Here is an 18,597-nt window from a genome sequence, read left to right as displayed (position 1 = left end):
GGGGCGGGGCTTACTGGCCCCTTTAAAGCCTTGACATCAAGCGGCGGCTCTGGCACCCCCCTTTCTTTGCCCCCCGCCTCTGACCCGCGGCCATGGACCCGGCAGATTCGGCTTGCTCTAGTCCTCCTCAACACCTGATTTCCGTGAGTTCCAGGCCTGCTTGAGATTTAACGCGCGGTGATGTGGTGGGGAGCTCTGTAAGCTCCGGCCGGGGGGCTGGGCAATGTAGAGGGTGAGGCTCTCCTGGCAGCCTTGGGTCCGAGGGGGCGTCACGGCTTCCTGCCCGTACCTCATCGCCTGCCCCTCCCTCCCTCCTTCCCTCTCTCCGCACTGTCCCCCGGGTCTGGCTGCGACTCAGTCCACCCCACCCTACCCCCTCCCGCCCCCTGCGCCATCCTCGCGCACACTCCATAGCCCCGGAAGGGAAACTTTCGGGACTGGGGGATGTTCCGGTGGCCGGCCTCCCTCCCTCTTTGAAAGCACTGACCTTGTCCCAGCTGCGCACCCCACCCCACCCGGGTCCCACCGACCGGTGCCGCCGAGCTGGGCAGGGTTGGGGAGCCTGTCCCCCAAGCGCAGGCGCGGAAACGAGCCTGGGGCCGCGCTCTCACTCCTTCAGTCCCCGTGGCCTGGGGCGGTAGGGCGTGGGGGAGGCGGGGAGAGGCGGAGAGACCAAGTCTCGGGGAACATCCCTTCAGAGGCTTTAAGGGACTGCGGGAAGGCGGAGGAAGCCTGGCCGTCTGCGTGCTAAAGAGGGTTGGGCAGGGAATGGGGACCCGGCAGCGCCTGCGGAAAAGGCTCTGTGTCCTGACTGCGGTGCCAGAAGAATGCAGAGAATCTATCTGTGCCCGACACTCCCCTGCTTTAGCCCGTCTGGGAAAGCGGCTGTCGCACCCCACCTTCTCTTTCTTTATGCTAGACCCAAAGTCCCTCAGTCTCTTCAGTCTTGGCACTGCCCCAAAAGCACAGAGAGCGCTCACCTCACACAGGTCTGATTTTCCAGGCAGCTTAGTTCTTGATCAGCTGAGTCTGCCCAGCAGGCGCGTCTTAAAGGCCTGCCTTCCTGAGGTTCCAGGGGGCAGTGGAGGCACCCCGTCCCCCCCCCCCCGCCGCTTCACCCCTCCCCCATGGGTCCTCGGCCTAAGCAAGCTTGTCCCTCAGAGGAAGTAATGGAAGGCTGAGGCCAGGGACACTGCTTGGGGGACAGTGGAGAGGGGGACAATATCTTAACTATTGTGTGGTCAGTACTTTGGGGGGAAATGAATGTAAACCATCCTTGCAGACTTTATCCTGCAGATATCATGCCAGTTGGCTCCCTTAGACTCCTTGTGTGGCCAGAAGAACAACAAAATTCACTTCTCAAATTGGCATCTCTCCTACACGCACAGGTGTAAGAACAAACTGGGATCACTGAGTTCTTAATCTAGAGAAACCATGGCTTCCTATCTGAAGAGGGTATTGCTATATAGTTCAAATTTGTTTCCAAAATTTGGTCTATGTGTCATGTGGCTTCAACCCTTCAACATTCTCCTCCAGCTCATACCTCCGAGGAGAGGTGATGTTATGGTCTGCGGGGGAACCAGGCCCTTCCTTACAGGCAGGTAACCTATGCAGTTAGAACCTTGGCCCTGCTTCCCCTACAGTGCTCTGTGACCTTGGCCAAAGACAATTTGCCTCTCTGAGGCTTTCACCTTTAAAACTTAGCAGTGGGGCTAGAAAGGTCTAAAATACCCTTTTACTTTTTGATATTGGAAGGTTCCACTGGTAGATAGGTCCTCTGGCAGGGTGGCTCCATTTAGAGAGCTAAGTGGCTGTTACAGTTGCTTGAGATTAGAGAAGCAGACTCCAAAAAAATAGTCATTGTTCACACTCCTAGCCCCTTTGGATTTGAATCCTGCTAGCCTGGGTTCGACCTACCCATCAAGGCCTCTGGAGACATCTTGGCTGGAGCTGGAGGTGGTGGCATATTTCTGTAATCGAAGCACTTGGGAGGCTGAGGCAGGATTATAACCATGAGTTTGAGACTAGCCTGAACTACATAGCAAGACCCTGTTTCAGAAAAAAATTAAACAGACATCCTGGCTGGGCCACTTTTTGAGCTGGGCCTTTGGAGAGGTTGAGAGTAGAGGAGGCAGCCAAGGGCCAGCAGGGTAAGCAGATTCCCAGGAGACAGCTTGAATCCCAGCTGTTGGGACTTGTTTTAGGTTCTGGGCCAGGAAGCACAGCATACTCCTCCACCTTGTGGGAAGAGGGCAAGGAGGGCCCTACTGCTATTGCCTGTCACACTCCCTGGCCCTTTCCACCTATCTCAGCACACAGGCTAGACTCCCAGGCAGAGGGCTAAGGAATTGTCCACTGCGCTCACCCAACCCAGCAGCATTGAAGAGAAGCTGCCCCCACCCCACTTTTCCCAGCTCCTTTGCTCCTAGGGATTGGGCTTTCTCAGGAGTCAGTCTCTCCAGGTTGGGACTTGCTTCCCAGCCCAAGAGCCAAAAGGCCGCCTTGTTCTTCTTGTTTGTTTTCATCTTTGGTCTCCCAGGTAAAGAAGAATGTTAAAGGAGAGGTGATCGTTAAAGAGGCCCAGGGACTGGGTGGATATGAGGCACATTCTCCTGCACTGCTTTTCCCTCTGCCTACTCTCCTGGGCCTGGAAACCCTCTTTCCAGGACGCTGATGGTAAAGTTGCAGCAGGAGGCATTATAGGTCAGACCCCAAGGAAACTTTCCTCACTGCAGTGAGCCCTTGGAATGGATAATGGAATCTCCCAGGGAAGTCAGTTTCCCAGAAAGTGGGCAATGGTGAAATCCCTGTCAGAGTGCAAGATGCAGCTGTTGCTAGGCAGAGGCTGCTATTCCTTCTTGGGGTGTGGCTCTGAGGCTGGCCAGCCAGAGGCACCGTTAGAAGTAGGAGGAGAAAGGACTCTTGCCTGATAACCAAAGTAAGGTTACTGACGCTTTGGGGTAACTAGAGCTGCACCTCTCAGAACATATGCCCAGTCTCACTCCCATATCCCCCAGCTCTTCTCGAGTCACTGTTACTGCCACAGTCTGCTTTAACAACCCTCATCCGAACCTGGCAGGCGGATCCAGCCCATCTGACTGCACTAATGGACTGATTGGATTTTCTATACTTGGAGTTTGGGATTTCTGATTGAACATGCAAATTTATGTAAATCAACCTGAGATCTGCCACCACATCAAAACAACACAGGCTGGAAGAAATCCTAGAGACAGTCTAGTCCAATGCCCTTACATTAGAAATGAAGAAACAAAAGTCAAGCTGGGAAGCAATTCATATGGTGTATCAGAGGCAGGACTCTTGACTCTGTCTAGTTTTATATGTTAGCATTCTGCCTTTATTAAGTTCATGAGAGAGCCTGGTTGTATTTAAGCAGAGAAGGCCAGTTCTTAACCTAGATTGCAGAGAGGGCCCTTAAAAGGTTGGAATATTATCCCAGGGTCTCCCGAGGATGCTGGTCATCAGGATTGAGTGAGCTGTGTGTGCTGCTGAGCTGTATCCCTGGCTCTGGTCAGCTTTCTACCATGTTGAAGAAAAACTTCAAATCTCTTAGAACAAGACCCTTAATATTTCCCCTTTGACATGGTCCTGGAGGAGAAGGTCACTGGTTACTCCTGGCTTGGCCCTTAGGGTTTCCTTGGAGCTTAGATTATGTCTGTTCCAGCATCTGCCACAGTGCTCAGCACCCAGTAGTCTGTAGGTGAATATGAAATGCTTCCGTCTTACCCTTCCTTCCTAGTTTGAGTCTCTGCTATTTCCCGCTGTGGCTACAGTGGAAAAACATCTCTGATCATCTATGGCTTTTTTGCTCTTCCCACCCTGCCCTCTTAGAGAAAATAGGTCCAGTGGGCCTTCTGTGAAAGTTTCTACAGCAGGGACTGGAGATAGAGGTCTTAAAGGAGACCCTCATTACTTTAGTGTTGGTGCCAAGGATAAATGAGGGCTGAAAGATGAGCTTAGTGTTGAAGCACAGTCTCCCCAGTCCCCCTCTTTTTCAGTGCTGATTATTGAATTTAGGCTTGTTGCGTGGTAGGCAAGGCACTGAGCTACATCCTCACTTCTTGGTCTGATCCCCCTGCCCAGCTATGGTACGCTCCCCACTCCCTCTTCACAGACTCTGCCTTTAGCATGGGGATGTTTGGGAGGCTGAACCCTCACTTACCCTTTGGTGCCTGAGTGTACCGTAGAGATGGTAAAGAAGCTTAGGCTGCCTTTGGCCTGCTTTGCTGCACCCCAGACGTGAGGGGCTCAATAACAGAAGTCCTGGCTCTTAGCCAGAGCTGTCCACCCAGCAGCCTGGAGAAGGCCATAGGACATGTATCTGGTGTCTTTCCTCACCTTCTCCCCCAGCCCAGGTCTGGAATGAACACCCCTGTATTCATCATCTTCCCAGAACATAGCTGGTGTAAAGCAGGCACCTCTGGTTCCCCACCGCCCGGCAGTTAGGTCCTTAGCTCCACATGAGGTGAGAGCCTTTTCCCTGGGCCTCAGTTTCCCAGCCAGAGCTCATGGATTAATAATACATCATCACTGGGGTGTGGCACCTGTTCCGTAATTACTGTTTTCCCAGCTCTGGGAGTTACACAGATGAAAGAGCCCTGTGGAGGCCAGGCTGTTATTAAGGTGAATTAGCATTGCAGTTATTACTGATTTCTAAAACCCCAGCTGCTGACAAGAGCCCAGTCAGGCACGGCACGTTGAACTGTGTGCTAGTCCTCAAACTCTAGGAGTTCTCTAGTATTCACTAAGCTTTAAAAAATAAGTAGAAATAAATCAAAGTATAGTTATTCCAAAAGAAGAGAGGACCCCATTCTGCTGTTCATGCTGTTGACTATGGGGCTTGACTGGTAGGTGCTTCTGAGAGCCTGAATTTGTTTCTGCCCTTGACCTTCTAGGAAGAAGATTCATGATGTTTTTCCTAGATAGGACTGTGAGGGACCCTGGAATTCCTGGGGTCTGAGCCTGGAGTTCTCAGCAGCTGAGTTGCAGCAGCTGATTCACCTCATTCCCAACTAGCTTGATTTGGGGGCCATAATTGGTTCTTTTGTGCAGAGATCTTTTAAGATATCCCCAGAACCTACCTACAGCGGTCATGTACCCACCCTTCCCCCCAACTGCCCCAAACTCTTCCCTTGCCCTCCTTCTACCCCTGCCTCTCCCCTAATTAGACATTTCCCTCTTCCCAGGAGTTTAGAGTGGACCCAGCTCTTCTGTAGGCAGAAGTAGTCCTGACTGACTTCTGAGTAGTGGTGCTAGTGTGCTCGCCTCCTAGCCCCTAGGAAGAAAAGGAGTGAAGGCAGTGGCATCCCTGGATATGAGTCCCTGCATTTATCTAGCCAGGCCTCCTTACCTGCTCCCATGTCCTGTAGCATGGTCCCTACCTCCTCACACAGGAAGGCTGTGGATGACCACCCCTGGAAGGAACTTTAGGAAGTGAAAGGGTCTCCTTTGGGCTTTTTTTATTTACTTGTTTTGTTTGCTTATTTGTTTGTTGTCTTTTTGAGATAAGGTCTCACTGTGCAGCTCAGGCTGCCCTGTGCCCAGGTGGGCCTCAAACTCACACCCCTGCCTCACGTCTCCATGCCCAACTTTGGCCTTTTTTTTTTAAGGGCACCAATCTTGTTCACGATCTAATCACTTCTCAGAGACCTTGGTCTTCAAATTTAGTCACCTTGGGAGTTAAAGATTTCAGTGTATGAAGGGGAGAGGATGAAAATTCAAACACCACCATCAACCTCAGGCTCCCCTATTTGACCCCAACTCAATAAGCAAAATTCATTCACTTTTGTATGCTTAGTTTCACTCTGATGTCAGGATTTAGACCCCAACCAGCCTCTGAGGAATTTTCAAACTGTGGCCAGGCCATTCATTCAGCCAGCAGATGTTTTTAGAACTTAAGTGTTGGGTGCTCTGCTAGTCTCTGAGGATAGATAGTGATCAGGAAAGCCCAGATTCATCAAATAGTTATAGAAGTATAGCTGTGATAAGGACTGCAAAGAAAAGACACATGCAATCCAGATTCAGTCATTGTATACTGTGCACATGTATTGAAGTATATGCCACATAAGTCTGTACAAATACATGTCAACTAAAAAAGGAAAAAAGACACATGCCAAAAGAGCAATACTTGGTGTGTTGGAGGGGCCATGTGCTAAGGTATATGGGGTGGGCTACTGCAGGAGGCAGGAACCAGGCCTGGACTGCCAGTGTGGTACCACAGGACTAGAGTGCTGGGCTTCCCTACTTAAGTGGCTTTCCTTTTCTTTACTCCTCCAGTCCGTGGGATGTACTGACCCCTTGAATCTTACTGTGTCCAAGACAGAGATCCCTTTCTCTGCCGGGTGTTGCTGATAATGCCTCCTCTCCACCTGACCATGTTGCCTTCTGTTTTCCAGCTCTGAGTCTGTGTTTCCTAAAACTGAAGCTTGCTTTCCACTATAGGCTGAGAGGAAGTTGGGGGGTGTCTGCTTCTCATTTCCTCTGTAGACAGCACCTCACTTCCTGTCCCCCAGGCTAGAAGAAGGCTAAAGCTCTTGGCTTTGCTGTTCCTGTCTCTCTCCTCCCCCACTGCTTTTCCAAGAAGCCCGCAGACCTTGGAAAAAGGCAACATCAAAGCCCCACAAAGCTCCCTACTCCTCCACCCTTGTATCCTGCAAGAGGGAACCTGCCTTCTCAGCTGCCATCTTTTTCTAGACTTATCATCCTTCTTTTATATACCTTGCTGGTAGAAGAGCAGAGAAGGCTTGCCCTATTTTACAGATAGTGAAACCAAAGGCCAGAGGCATTCTAGACTTTGTCATCATCAGGTAAGGTCATGCTGCATTAGAACTAGAGCCTAGAAAAGCTAACACCCATGTGTAAACGCAAATGGGAGCCCAATGGGAACTTGTGGGTAACAGAAAAGTTGGCAGCTTCGAAGGGAGCTTTGAGCTCTGACCAGATGGTACTAACTAGGTCAGCACTGGAGCTGCCCAGATGCAGATGTCTGGCTAGACAGAGTCTACTGTAGGAGGAGGTCAAGGTGTGAAGCCAGGAGTGGGGGAAGGGTATCAAGATGGAGAATGGGGTTCTGGAAGGATATCTCCCTTTCCTCACTTTTAAGAGCCTCTCTGCCTCACACCTGCCTGTGGAACATGGCATATGTCAGATTATGCTTGGGGTGTTGAATAGATATTGACTCCCTTTTTTGGCCTGATGATAGAAGATGATTTAGTAACTGACCTGGGCCAGGAGAGCAGGAAACACTCACCTTCAGGTGCCCTAAGATCCAGCTGCACAGAGTCATACTATTTCTGTCTGTACACAGGGTTTCTCCTCCTCATATCCTGTTTCATGTAATGATCCCCTTCCTTTTCACTTGTATCTAAACGCAGTCTGTCTTTAAGTGCTCAAGTTCTGAAAGATCATCCCAACTCTAGCTTAATACCTCTCTCCTGATTTTTAAATTCTCCAAAAGACTTTGCTGGTGGAGCTTCTTTTTCAGTACAGTTATTTACCTATATATCTTTTTTTTTTTTTTTAATGCAAAGTAGCCCAGCTGGCCTCAGCCTCCCAAGTGTTGGGATCACAGGCATGCACCACTACACCAAGAGCTATATGTCTTTTTTAAATTGACAAATAAAGCTGGGGATATAGTTCAGTGGTACAGCACCTGCTTGACAAGCACAAGGTCCTGAGTTTGATTCCTGTACTTAAAAAGATAGGTAGGTAGGTAGGTAGGTAGGTAGATAGATAGATAGATAGATAGATAGATAGATAGATAAAAATGTGGTATACATTTATGGAATACAATATACTAGGGTGTTTTGTTTTGTTTTTGTGGTACTAGAGATTGAGCTCAGGGCCTTCACACTAAGCTATTGACTCAGTCTTTTTTTGGTTTGTTTTTTATTTTGAGACAGGGTCCCACTACTAGGTGACTAAGTAGTCCAGGCAGGGTTCGTATTTGTTGTGCATGATGTTTTGTTTTATGTATAGATGTGGAATGGCTCAATCAAGGTAATTAACATGTATTACTACATATTATTTTGTGATAAGAACATTTAACATCTGTTTTCTAGCTGTCTTCAAGTACTGTGTATCATATTTTTAAGTGTGTTTACCATGATATATAGTAGGCCTCTTGAAGGACTGGGGATACAGCTTAGTGGGAGAGCACTTGCTAGCATGCATGAGGTGCTGGGTTCACTCCCCAGTATCACATAAGCAAAAAAATGCATAATAATCTCTTGAATTTACTCCTCCCAACTGAAATTTTGTATCCTGTGACTAACATCTCCCCCACTGCCAAATCCTAGCCTCTGGGAACACCCATTTTGCTATCTGCTCCTGTGAGTTCTGCTTTGTTTTCAGATTCCACGTAAGTACAATCACGCAGTACAGTGGAGCCTTACTTTATGATTTTGGGGAAGATAGCTGCGGTTATGTGACAAACACTGATTTGTGAGTGAAAGTAAAATTTTGCCAAAAGCTTTTATTTGGGAACTGAACAGAAGCATTCGTGAACAAAGATACTACTTCGTTTTTGTCTTGGTGTACCTCACTTAGTTCATTTAATGTCCTCCAGGTGGTAAATGACAGAATTTCCTTCACTTTAAAGGCTGCATAGTATACCACTATATACATGTCATATTTCCTTTATGTGTTCATCTTTTAGACTTATTCCATATCTCAGCTCTTGTGAATAATGCTGTAATTAATACAGGCTATCTCTCCAGCATAATGATTTCATTTCCTTTGGCTCTATACCCAACAGCAGAATTGCTGGTTCATATGATAAATATGTTTTTAATTTTTTTAGGACCTTTCTATACTGTTTCCAGTAACAGTTATAGTAGACTACATTCCCACCCATGGTGTGCGAGAGTTCCCTTTTCTTCATATCCTGGCCAATACTTGTTACAGAAGGTGATACTTCATTGTGTTTTGATTTGCATTTCCCTGCTTTTTAGTAATGTTGAGCACTGCACTTTTTAAATATCCTTTAGCCATTCATATGTCTTTTGAGAAATGTATACATTTTTAAATGTACACTTTTTTAAATTGAGGGTTTTTGGGTCCATTTTTAAAATCAGGTTATTTTCTTGCCATTGAGGTTTTTTTTTTTTTTGTCTTTTTCGTTTTTATCGGTACCAGGGGTCAAACTCAGGACTGCCTGCTTGCAAGGCAGGCGCTTATGCCACTGAGCTAAATCCCCAGCCCCTGCCATTGAGTTTTTGAGTTTGTTATGTATTTTGACTATTAGCTCCTTACCAAGTATATGATTTATAGCATTTTCTCCCATAGGTTATAATTTCACTGCTGATCATGCTATCTGCTATACAAAGCATTTTTAGCTAAATGTAATCCCATTTGTCTATTTGCTTTTCTTGCCTGTATTTGGAGTTGGAGGGTCGTAACCAAATAGTTAATTGCTCAGACTATTGTCCTGGAGATTTTGCTCTGTATTTTGTTTTAGTCATTTTATAGTTTCTAATCTTATGTTTAATTTTTTTTTTATGAATGGTGTGAGATTAGGGCCTGATTTCATTGTTTTCTCTGTTCTATTGGCTTAGTGTCTGTTTTTATGACAATATCATGAGGTTTTGATCACTATAGTTTTGGAATTGATTTTTCAAATCAAGTTGGGGTGATACTTCCGTATCTGTTGTTTGTTTGTTTCATCAAGATTGTTTTATCTCTTCAGAATCTTCTATGGTGTCATACAAATTTAAGATTTTTTTTTGTATTTCTTTAAAGAGTCATTGGTATTTTGATGTCAATTGCATTGAAACTGTAAATTGCTTTGGGTAGTGTCAACATTGTAACAGTATTCAGTCCATGAACACAGCATATCTTTTATTTTTTTTCTTCGTGTTCTTTCATCAATGTTTTGTAGTTTCCAATGTAAAGATCTTTTATCGGCTAAATTTATCACAGTATTTTTACTGTTTTGTAGCTATTATAAATGGAGTCCTTTAACTTTTTTCTAATAATTCATGATCACTTCATAGAAATGCTACTGATTTTTAGCCCAGGATTTTTAGCTCAGCAGCATAAGTACCCGCCTGGCAAGTGTGAGGTCTCAAGTTCAATCCCCGGTACCAAAACAAAACAAAAAAAAAAAAAAAAAAAAGAAAAGAAAAGAAAAGAAATTCTACTGAATTTTGTTCTTGCATGTTTTATGTCTCCTGCTAGACTGCAAGCTCTAAAATCCCACAAGAACTGACCCATCTCTGAATTAATTGCCTCTCCCAATACCTTGTTTTGTGCTCCATACCCATTGATCAGTCCAGAAATGTCTGTTTCTACTACAGTAGGTTAGAGGTATATGTGTTTTGTTTTGAGGTAGGGACTCACTAAGATTCCAGGCTGGCCTTGAACTCATGGTGATCTGCCTTCGGCCTCCCAAGTGCTATAATTACAGGCCTGTACCCTATGCCCAGGTTTAGGTTATTCTATTTGCCATAAGTCCCTGAGGCCTAGGGGTAGGTTGAGAGTTTTGAAAAGGTCATCTCAATATCAGGGACAAATCTTAAAAATGTCCCTTGCTTACCCTCAGTATGGTTTGTCATATGGGTCCTCACAGCCATTTGACTGGGAGATAGGTGGAGGTCTTTAAAAGGAGCCTAAAAAAAAAAATTTAAAAATATAAAAGGAGCCTGATAAGACCATTATACATTGTTTTGTTATTGTTTTGGTTTGGTGGTAGTTTTTGTGTTTGTTTTTGTTGGGTGTTTTTTTTTTTTTTTTTTTTTTTTTTGTCTTTTTCTTTTTTATCGGTACCTGGGATCGAACTCACGACTGCCTGCTGCAAGGCAGTTGCTTATGCCGCTGAGCTAAATCCCCAGCCCCTTGGTTTGGTTTTTTGAGACAGTGTCTTGCTATGTAGTCAGACTGGCCTAGAACTTGCAGCAGTCCTCTTTTCTTCACCTTCCTGAATGCTGAGATTACAAATGTGCACCACCATGTCAAGTCCTTTATAGTCTTTTTCTGCCTGGAATGAAAGATCATCAGTCCCTGCAGATCAAGGGAAAAGATCTTCAGGGCCTTGGGTCCACAGAAGCATGCGAGTACCATATACTGGTGGAAAATATGGGGGAAATCTAGGAGTACAGAAATGCCCTTGCTCCCCAGGGAGCACCCCTTCTAGCAGCGCATAAGAATTCTATCCTCCTCTTAGTATGCCCTGGAGCACAGGGCACATTACATTTTGCAATACATGTCCTGCAGGAGTCACTTTAAGAAAAGAACTGAAGCCAGGTACATTCCTCTATACCCAGCTAATCAGTAGGCTGAGGAAGGAGAATTGCAATTTCAAGGCCACCCTGACAATTTAATGACCCCTGGTCTCAAAATTTAAAAATTATAAAGACAGAAATCAATGCAGACTGCTCCTGTCCAGGAAAGCATCTCAGAAGACTTGCTCTGGGGCAGTTCCTATTGAGGGCATAAGTCTATCTAAAGCAGTAGGAAGTCATAACAACATTTAAAGTGGGAAAGATATAATCAGATTTAGTTTTAGAGGATTGTTTTGGCTCAAAAAAGGAAAAAAGAAAAAAAAACGACCTGGCTCAAAAAACAAAAAGCGGAGTGTGGTGGTGCATGCCTGTAATCCCAGCACTTGGAAGGCTAAGGTAAGGTAGGAGGATCCTTGCTAGTTTGAGACCCGCCTGGGCTACAAAGATGCTCAAAGCCAGCCTGAACTACGTAGTAAGACCCTGTTTCAAAAAGACCAAAAAAGGGAATTGGGGATTTAGCTCAGTAGCATAAGTGCCTGTCTGGCAAGCGTAAGGTCATGGGTTTGATCCCATTCCCCTCCCCCCCCCCCAAAAAAAAGAATAAAAAAAGCAGGAACAAGGGAAATTGAAGATTGTCATGTTAATGCCATAGTAATTGTGGCAAACATCTACTGAATCTTTCTTTCTTTCTTTTTTTTTTTTTTTTTTTTTTTGGTCTTTTTCCTTTTTATCAGTACCAGGGATCGAACTCACGACTGCCTGCTTACAAGGCAGGCACTTATGCCGCTGAGCTAAATCGCCAGCCCCTAACATCTACTGAATCTTAAAATCAGTAGTTTAAAAATAGGTGAAAACTTAAAGGGAAACAGTACAGTTGCATAACCTCAAAAGTATTGCCTTCCAAATCATTTATTAATGTTAATCACTTACTAATATTAATAGGAAAAATAGTAACTACACAGTAGAGAAACTCATAAATGGGTAACACCTAGCCAAATGGTAAAGGTTAAAATATGACCAGTAACAAGACTGCTTGACATGTGTACCCCAATATGGTGCACTGAGAAAGGCCTGCCCGAGCAGTGTTCTTCCTCTCAAACCATGACCTAAGTCTGATCAGCAAGAACATCAAGCCCAGCCTAGAGAACATTTTCCAAAGTGCTGACCAGTCCTTTCAGAAGTACCCAGGTCACAGAAGAGGAGGTCAAGAAGATTCAAGGGACAGTCATGAACTGTAGAAGACTAAGGGTACTGGTAATAAGTGCAGTGTGGGATCCTGGATTGAACCTGAGAACAGAACTTCATTAGGAATACTGGTAGGAACTGAAAAAACTCCATGGTTTTATCTTCTAAATGTGGAACCATGAGAACATGTTACTATGTCTGTTAAAGTATGTAAATATATATAAAGTAATACATATGCACACAGAAGTAGAAGTGGAGGAGGGGTGAGGGGAGCCTAGGAAACCAGGAGAAAGCTGACTAGGAGGGAGTGATCACCCTCCTGGAGGTGAACCAGCAACCCACAGAATAGGAGAAATATTTGCAAACCACAAACACACATTATGTGTGTGTATATCCAGAATATGTAAAGAATTCATATAACTAAGTAATAAAAAGACAGCACAATTTAAAAATTGGCAAAAAAACTCAGACATTTCTCCAAGGGAGATGGATAGATAGCCAGTGAGTACACAAAGGGCGTTGAGCATCGTAAGTCATCAGGGAAATACAAATTAAAACCACGGTGAAATACCATGTTACACTTATAAGGTACCTGCAACAGAAAGCTAAATAACAAGCGACAAGGATGTAAAATTGGAAACCTTGCAAGTAGGATTGTAAGGCCGTGGGCTGCTTTGGGAAACTGCCTAGCAGTTCCTCAGACTGTCAAACCTGGAGCTACGTGACCCAGCAGCTCTCCTCAGTATATATTCAAATGCTCACAGCACAACAGTTATCATGGCAAAAAGTAGAAATGGCACCAGTGTTCATCAACAAATGAATGCAGGGCTGGGGATTTAGCTCAGCGGCATAAGTGTCTGCCTGGCAATCACGAGGTCCTGAGTTCGATTCCCAGTCCCCCCCCCCCAAAAAATGAATGCAGTATGTCCATATATATCCCACCATGAAAAGAAATGAAATACTGATGTATGCTGCAACATGGATGAACCTCAAAAACATATACAAAGTGAAAGTCAGGTACAGAAGACCACCTATGATGAGCTCAGTGATGGGTACCTTAATCGCTACCCTGGAGGCTGAGGCAGGAGGATCTCAAGTTTAAAGCTAGCTTGGGCTACATTAGCAAGACCAAGAAAACAAAATACTAGAGATGTAGCTCAGTGGTACAACACTTTTGGTTCAATCCCAGTAACTCCTGTGCCCTAAAAAAGATCACCTATTATGTAATTCCATGTGTATAAAATATGAAATAGAAAAAAATTTATAGAGACTTAAAATCACCATTTTCTGCCTGCCTAGGGCTGGGTGAAAGAGTATCACTAAGGAGACAGCAAATAAAGGTAAATAAAAATGACTGGCAATGATTGCACACATCTCTAAATATACCGGAAACTACTGAACTGGACACTTAACTAAATGAGTTGAATGGCATGTGAACTATATCTCAAAGCTTGAAAACAGTGTGGGGAAAGTGGTTAGCACAGGCATTTATACACGGGAAGGCAGTAAAGACTGAAAAATAATGTTTGGAGTTGGTGTTGTTTAAAGTCACGGTAGTTACTGCCAAGTGGGACAGGAGTGACAAAGGAATGAGAAGACCACTTTCTTTCTTTCTGAGAAGTTCAGCTTTGAAGGGCAGTATCTGGAGAAAAGTCAAGAGATTATAGTTTGTTTGTTCATTTGTTTTTTTGAGACAGGATCTTGCTATGAAGTCCAGGCTGGTCTTGAACTTGCTGCAATCCTCCTGCCTCATCCTCCCAAGTGCTGGAGTTACACACATGTACCGTTACACCTGAGAAAATTCTTTTTTTAACATGAAACATGCCTGAGAAGTTCTAAAGGTGAATGGGAGGGCTCAGGGTCCAGCCCAGGATTAAAGGACATGCTTAGTGTGTTTGATACCCACTGCAAAAAAGTGTCATAGCCCACATCTGTAATCCCAGCTACTCAGGAAGCTGAGGCAAAAGGATGGCAAGTTTGAGGCCAATCTGAGCGACTTCGTGAGTGGAACTTCTCGAAGAGTGGAAAGGGTTGAGGAGGAGCTCGATGGGAGAGAGCTTGCTCACCTGTGCAAGGAACCAGCTCAGTTGCCAGCAGTGGAGGGACTAGAGTGGGACAGGTCCCTTGAAAAGGTAGATAAGCAAAGACAAAAATGGGGACTGTGTGGGGTAGGAAGGACTGACCTTGGCTGGGGACAGGCAAGGAAGTGAGAAGGTTAGGAGGAAGATTCAGGGGGGCCCGGGAGGTGGTGGCTGGAGATTTGAGGGGCTTTTCCTCTGCTGGCTGAAACCTTCTGGGAAGACAGTTGAGTAGGTAGGTCATACTGTAGGCCAGAAGTTGAAGAAGAACAGAGGAAACAATTCATCATTGCAGGAGAGGAGAGCAACCCCAGCAGTGAGCCCCGGTGGATGGACACAGCAGGGCTGCTGATGTGGCTGGGCTGGCTTTCCTTTGGCTGGGGTGGAAAGAGTGGGCAATAGTGTAAGCAAAAGCCTGGGGACAGAGCCAGCATCAGGTCCTATCCCTTCCCACTCCAGTCCCCTGTGGAAAGGAGCATTGACCTAGAATGTTGCAGTCGGGGGATCCCACCCAGTTTACTGGCCACTAGCTACACATGGCCATCTAAAATTACATGTACAGCTCAGTCCTTGGATTGGATTAGCCACGTTGCAAGTGCACAGTAGTCTTGTGGGGCTAGTGACTGTTACAGTGGACAGCACAGTGGGAGGCAGATCCCTCTTGTCACAGCCAGTTCTGTGAGCGGCCCTGTTCTACAAAGGTGATGCTCAAACTCTGCTCTAAGGACCCCTTGCTATTAAAAAATTAAGGCCCTGAAGAGCTTTGGTTTACATTATGTGTGATCATTGTGGGGGTACTGGGGACTGAACCCAGCGCCTCATGCACGCTAGGCAGACCCTCTCTGCTGAGCCATATCCCTAAACTTTTCTTTATTTGTTTCTTTCTTTACTTTTTTTCAAGAATTGGTTTGCATTATTTATTTATTTATTTAGGTACTGGGGATTGAACTTGAGCTTGCCAGGCAGGTGCTGTGCCTGCTGAGTTAAATCTCTGGTTCCATCCCCAACCTTTTCTGTTTTGCTCCTGAGACATACTCTCCTTAAGGTACCCAAACTGCCCTCAAACTTGCAATCCTTCTGCCTTAGTCTCCTGAGTAGCTGAAATTCCTGGCTATTGGTGTTTACCTATTTATGTTTACCATAGTATAAATTAGAACTAAAAGTTTTAAATGTATGTTTCATTTATTTTGAAAAACAATAATAAACCCACTACTTGTTAACTTATGAAAAATAATTATGTATTTTCCAAGTCAAAAATGTCATTGTTCTTTTGAGACAGGGTCTCACTGTGTAATCCAAGCTGATCTTGAGCCACCTTGTAGCCCAGGCTAGCCTCACACTCATGGTGATCCTCCTGCCTCAGCATCTAGAGTGCTGGGATTACAGACATGGTCCACTGTTCTTCATTCTGTAAATGTCTTGTGTCTGGTTTAGTAAAAGGCAGCCAAGTTCTTGTATTTGCTCCTTGATTAGTCTGTTGTGATCTCACACAACATAGTCTCATATGCTCATAAGAATAATAAAGCAGGCAATGTTTTGACCTTTTTGATCCCTCAAGGTCAGTCTTTTAGAAACACTGTTTTAGAACAATTTCTATTTTTAGCAAAGCATTGGTCCCAGACAGACTGTGACTGATTTGCCTGAAGTCACCCAGCAAATAAGTACATTGCAAAGTTAGGCCACACTCTAAGCTGGGACTGTGCCTTCTGGTTTGAGGCTTTTCCCATTCTCTTAACTGGGTGAGGATGGCCTGGCCCTATGGGAGTGGGTCCTGGGCTGCTTGGCTGCAGAGCCCCTAGTGTGTGTCCTATAAATAAACCCATTGTGTCTGAGCCCCTGTGCCCTCCCCCACCCCCAGCAGCTGCTATTTTTGTTGTTGGTTGTGCCTTAGACAGGGAAGAGGAGGCCTGGAGGGAACAGAGTTGAGAAATGTTGAAATCTGGAAGCTCTTGGGCTGATAACGTGACTGCCCATCCTCCTGTTGCACCTGGTAGGGCAGGGCCCAGTTCTGCTGCAGTTTGTTCAGAAGCCCCCTGCCCATGGTGCTCACATTCTGGCCATATCTGTGAAGAGGCTGTCAAAGGAGACACTGGCTCCTTCTGCAAGGACAGATGCCTCAGGATAACTGTTTGTCTTGGATACCATATGTCAGGAGGAAGGAAGGAAATTCTTGTGTACCCCCTTTCCCTATGTGAGGAAAACAGTTGGAATTCCGAAAGATGCTTTGCCCCAGGGATTAAGCAATGGCTGTCAGGCCAGGAGTGCGCTGGAAGCCAGGCCTCGGTTCTTACATCACTGCCCTTGGCACACTGCAGCCCAGAGCTGTCTTGGCTGGAAGGGTGTTCCTGTGGGCGAGAAGTTGCTGTTTATAAGTGAACTCTCCTGGGGTGTGACGGCTGGGACTGATGAAAGGGATTCCAGAAAACAGCTGGGAGTAGAGAGGAGGGGACCAGTTGATGTGGGTGACTCTGTTACTCAAGTGAGCTTCCCCATCCCTGCCTTTACAGCTGTCCTTTCCTCCTGCCAGGCCCCCTCGCTTCTCACCCTGGAGGATTCTGGAGGGGACAACTGGGGAGTGAGGGGCTCCTCAGACCAACAGGCGTTGGCTGAGGGCCAGGGCATTGGGGCTGGAGCCCAGGTCTGTTGCCATCTCTGTGGCCACTGCTCTCAGGCTGGACTGTGAGTTCGGGGAGAGCTTTGGCTGTGCCCTGGCTGGAGAAGGGTGGCAACTGCAGGCTCTGTCCTTTTTTAAAGGCTTAAATGACCAGATCTCTTCTGAGGATCTCGAAGCCTTTGTCCCTCTCTGGCTTTAAAGGGGGACATGGGGCTAGGGCTAAGGGTGTAGCTTAGTGGTGAATCCCCAGTACTCCAAAAAGGAAGCCAAGGAATGAACCGGGCCCTACAGGAGTGACTAAGCCAGAGATAGCAGACCCCCACATCCACTTGGCAACATCCCCAGAGACTCCTGAGCAGCAGTTTTCCTTTCCCTATCCCTACCTATCCCAAAATTGTCCCCCAGTCCTTCTATAAAGAGCAGCCAGAGAATACTCTGTTCCCTTTCCCCTTCCCCCTCTTCCTTCAGCACTGAAGCTACCTCCCTCTGAATCAGGCCTCTGTGTTGGGAGGGGCCTCCCACTGGCAGTTCTGTCTGAAAAGCTCCCAGTTCAAGTTAGAGTTCCCAACCCTTGAACTGCAGTAGGTGTTGGAGACCCAACATCCTAGATGCATTGTGGGACCCTGCAGAGAGACTCAGGCTTGGATTTTCCCAGACCCCAGGTGGGCTGAGCATAGAGCTGCCATTACTGAGTTGTGGATCCTGAGGTGGGAAGGAAGTTGTTTGTTCCTGGAGGACAGTGACATGGAAGCCACAGGAAAATTGATTTAGGCTGGCCGTTTCCCCCAAAATGTAGGCAAAAAAAAAAAGAAAAAACAGATTTCAAAGAGCCAAGTTCAAGGTTAGTCTGGTTTGGAGCTAGAGGTCATAGTATCTATGCATCCTGGCATTTCCAAGAAGATAAAGACACAAGAACTTTCTTTGAGAAATTTCCTTTCCTCTCTTTCTGTCTTTTTATCTCTCTTTCTTGAGGTCTGTAAGTTGCCATGGCTGGCTACAAAACTCACCATCCTCCGTCCGACCTTGGTCTCCCATTAAGCTGGAAGTATAGGTTTATGCCACTGGGCCCCACTTTTATTAGAAATCTGAAATTAAAAAAAAAAAATCTGAAATTCAGACTCTGAATCCCACTCATAGATTCACGCTCCTCCTGCCACCAAGTTCGTGGTCACACACTCCTGTAATCCCAGCATTTGGGAGGCTGAGGCAGGCAGCTCATTGCCAATTCAAGACCAGCCTGGCTACAAAGTGAGCCCAAGGCCAGCCTGAACTGCACAGTGAGACCCTGTCTCAAAAAGACAAAAATAAAGAAATTTGAGTCTCTTGTGGTGACTCCTCACAGATCTAGGCTACAGCTCCTGTCCTCTACTTGTGGCAGCTTGGCAGACGTGGACAAGGCCCTCGTCCTGAGTTGGCAGAGTGTGGCGCGCAGGCAGAAAGGGTTCTCCCTCAGGAGGCTGAGTCATAGCCTTCCTTCATCCAG

The 18,597-nt window shown here is 46.0% G+C and overlaps 1 protein-coding gene across 4 annotated transcripts in view; it reads left to right on the top strand.

Annotated features, from left to right (window-relative positions):
• The first annotated feature begins 3 nt into the window (after positions 1-3).
• The window catches only part of Nckap5l (NCK associated protein 5 like), a 38,114-nt gene continuing 19,520 nt past the window's right edge, over positions 4-18,597 (top strand). For all 4 annotated transcript variants that reach the window (XM_013159397.3, XM_005006480.4, XM_005006479.3 and 1 more), the window contains exon 1: positions 4-143. In XM_013159397.3, coding sequence (XP_013014851.1) covers positions 93-143 — 51 coding nt within the window. In that variant the 5' untranslated portion in view covers positions 4-92. The remainder of the gene's footprint in view (positions 144-18,597) is intronic.

The sequence above is a fragment of the Cavia porcellus genome, unplaced genomic scaffold, assembly GCF_034190915.1.
Source record: "Cavia porcellus strain 051 isolate PalLab524CR breed Dunkin Hartley unplaced genomic scaffold, mCavPor4.1 scaffold_8, whole genome shotgun sequence".
NCBI lineage: Eukaryota > Metazoa > Chordata > Mammalia > Rodentia > Caviidae > Cavia > Cavia porcellus.
Note: the sequence above shows the minus strand (reverse complement) of the source record. Positions and strands in the feature narration are given on the sequence as shown.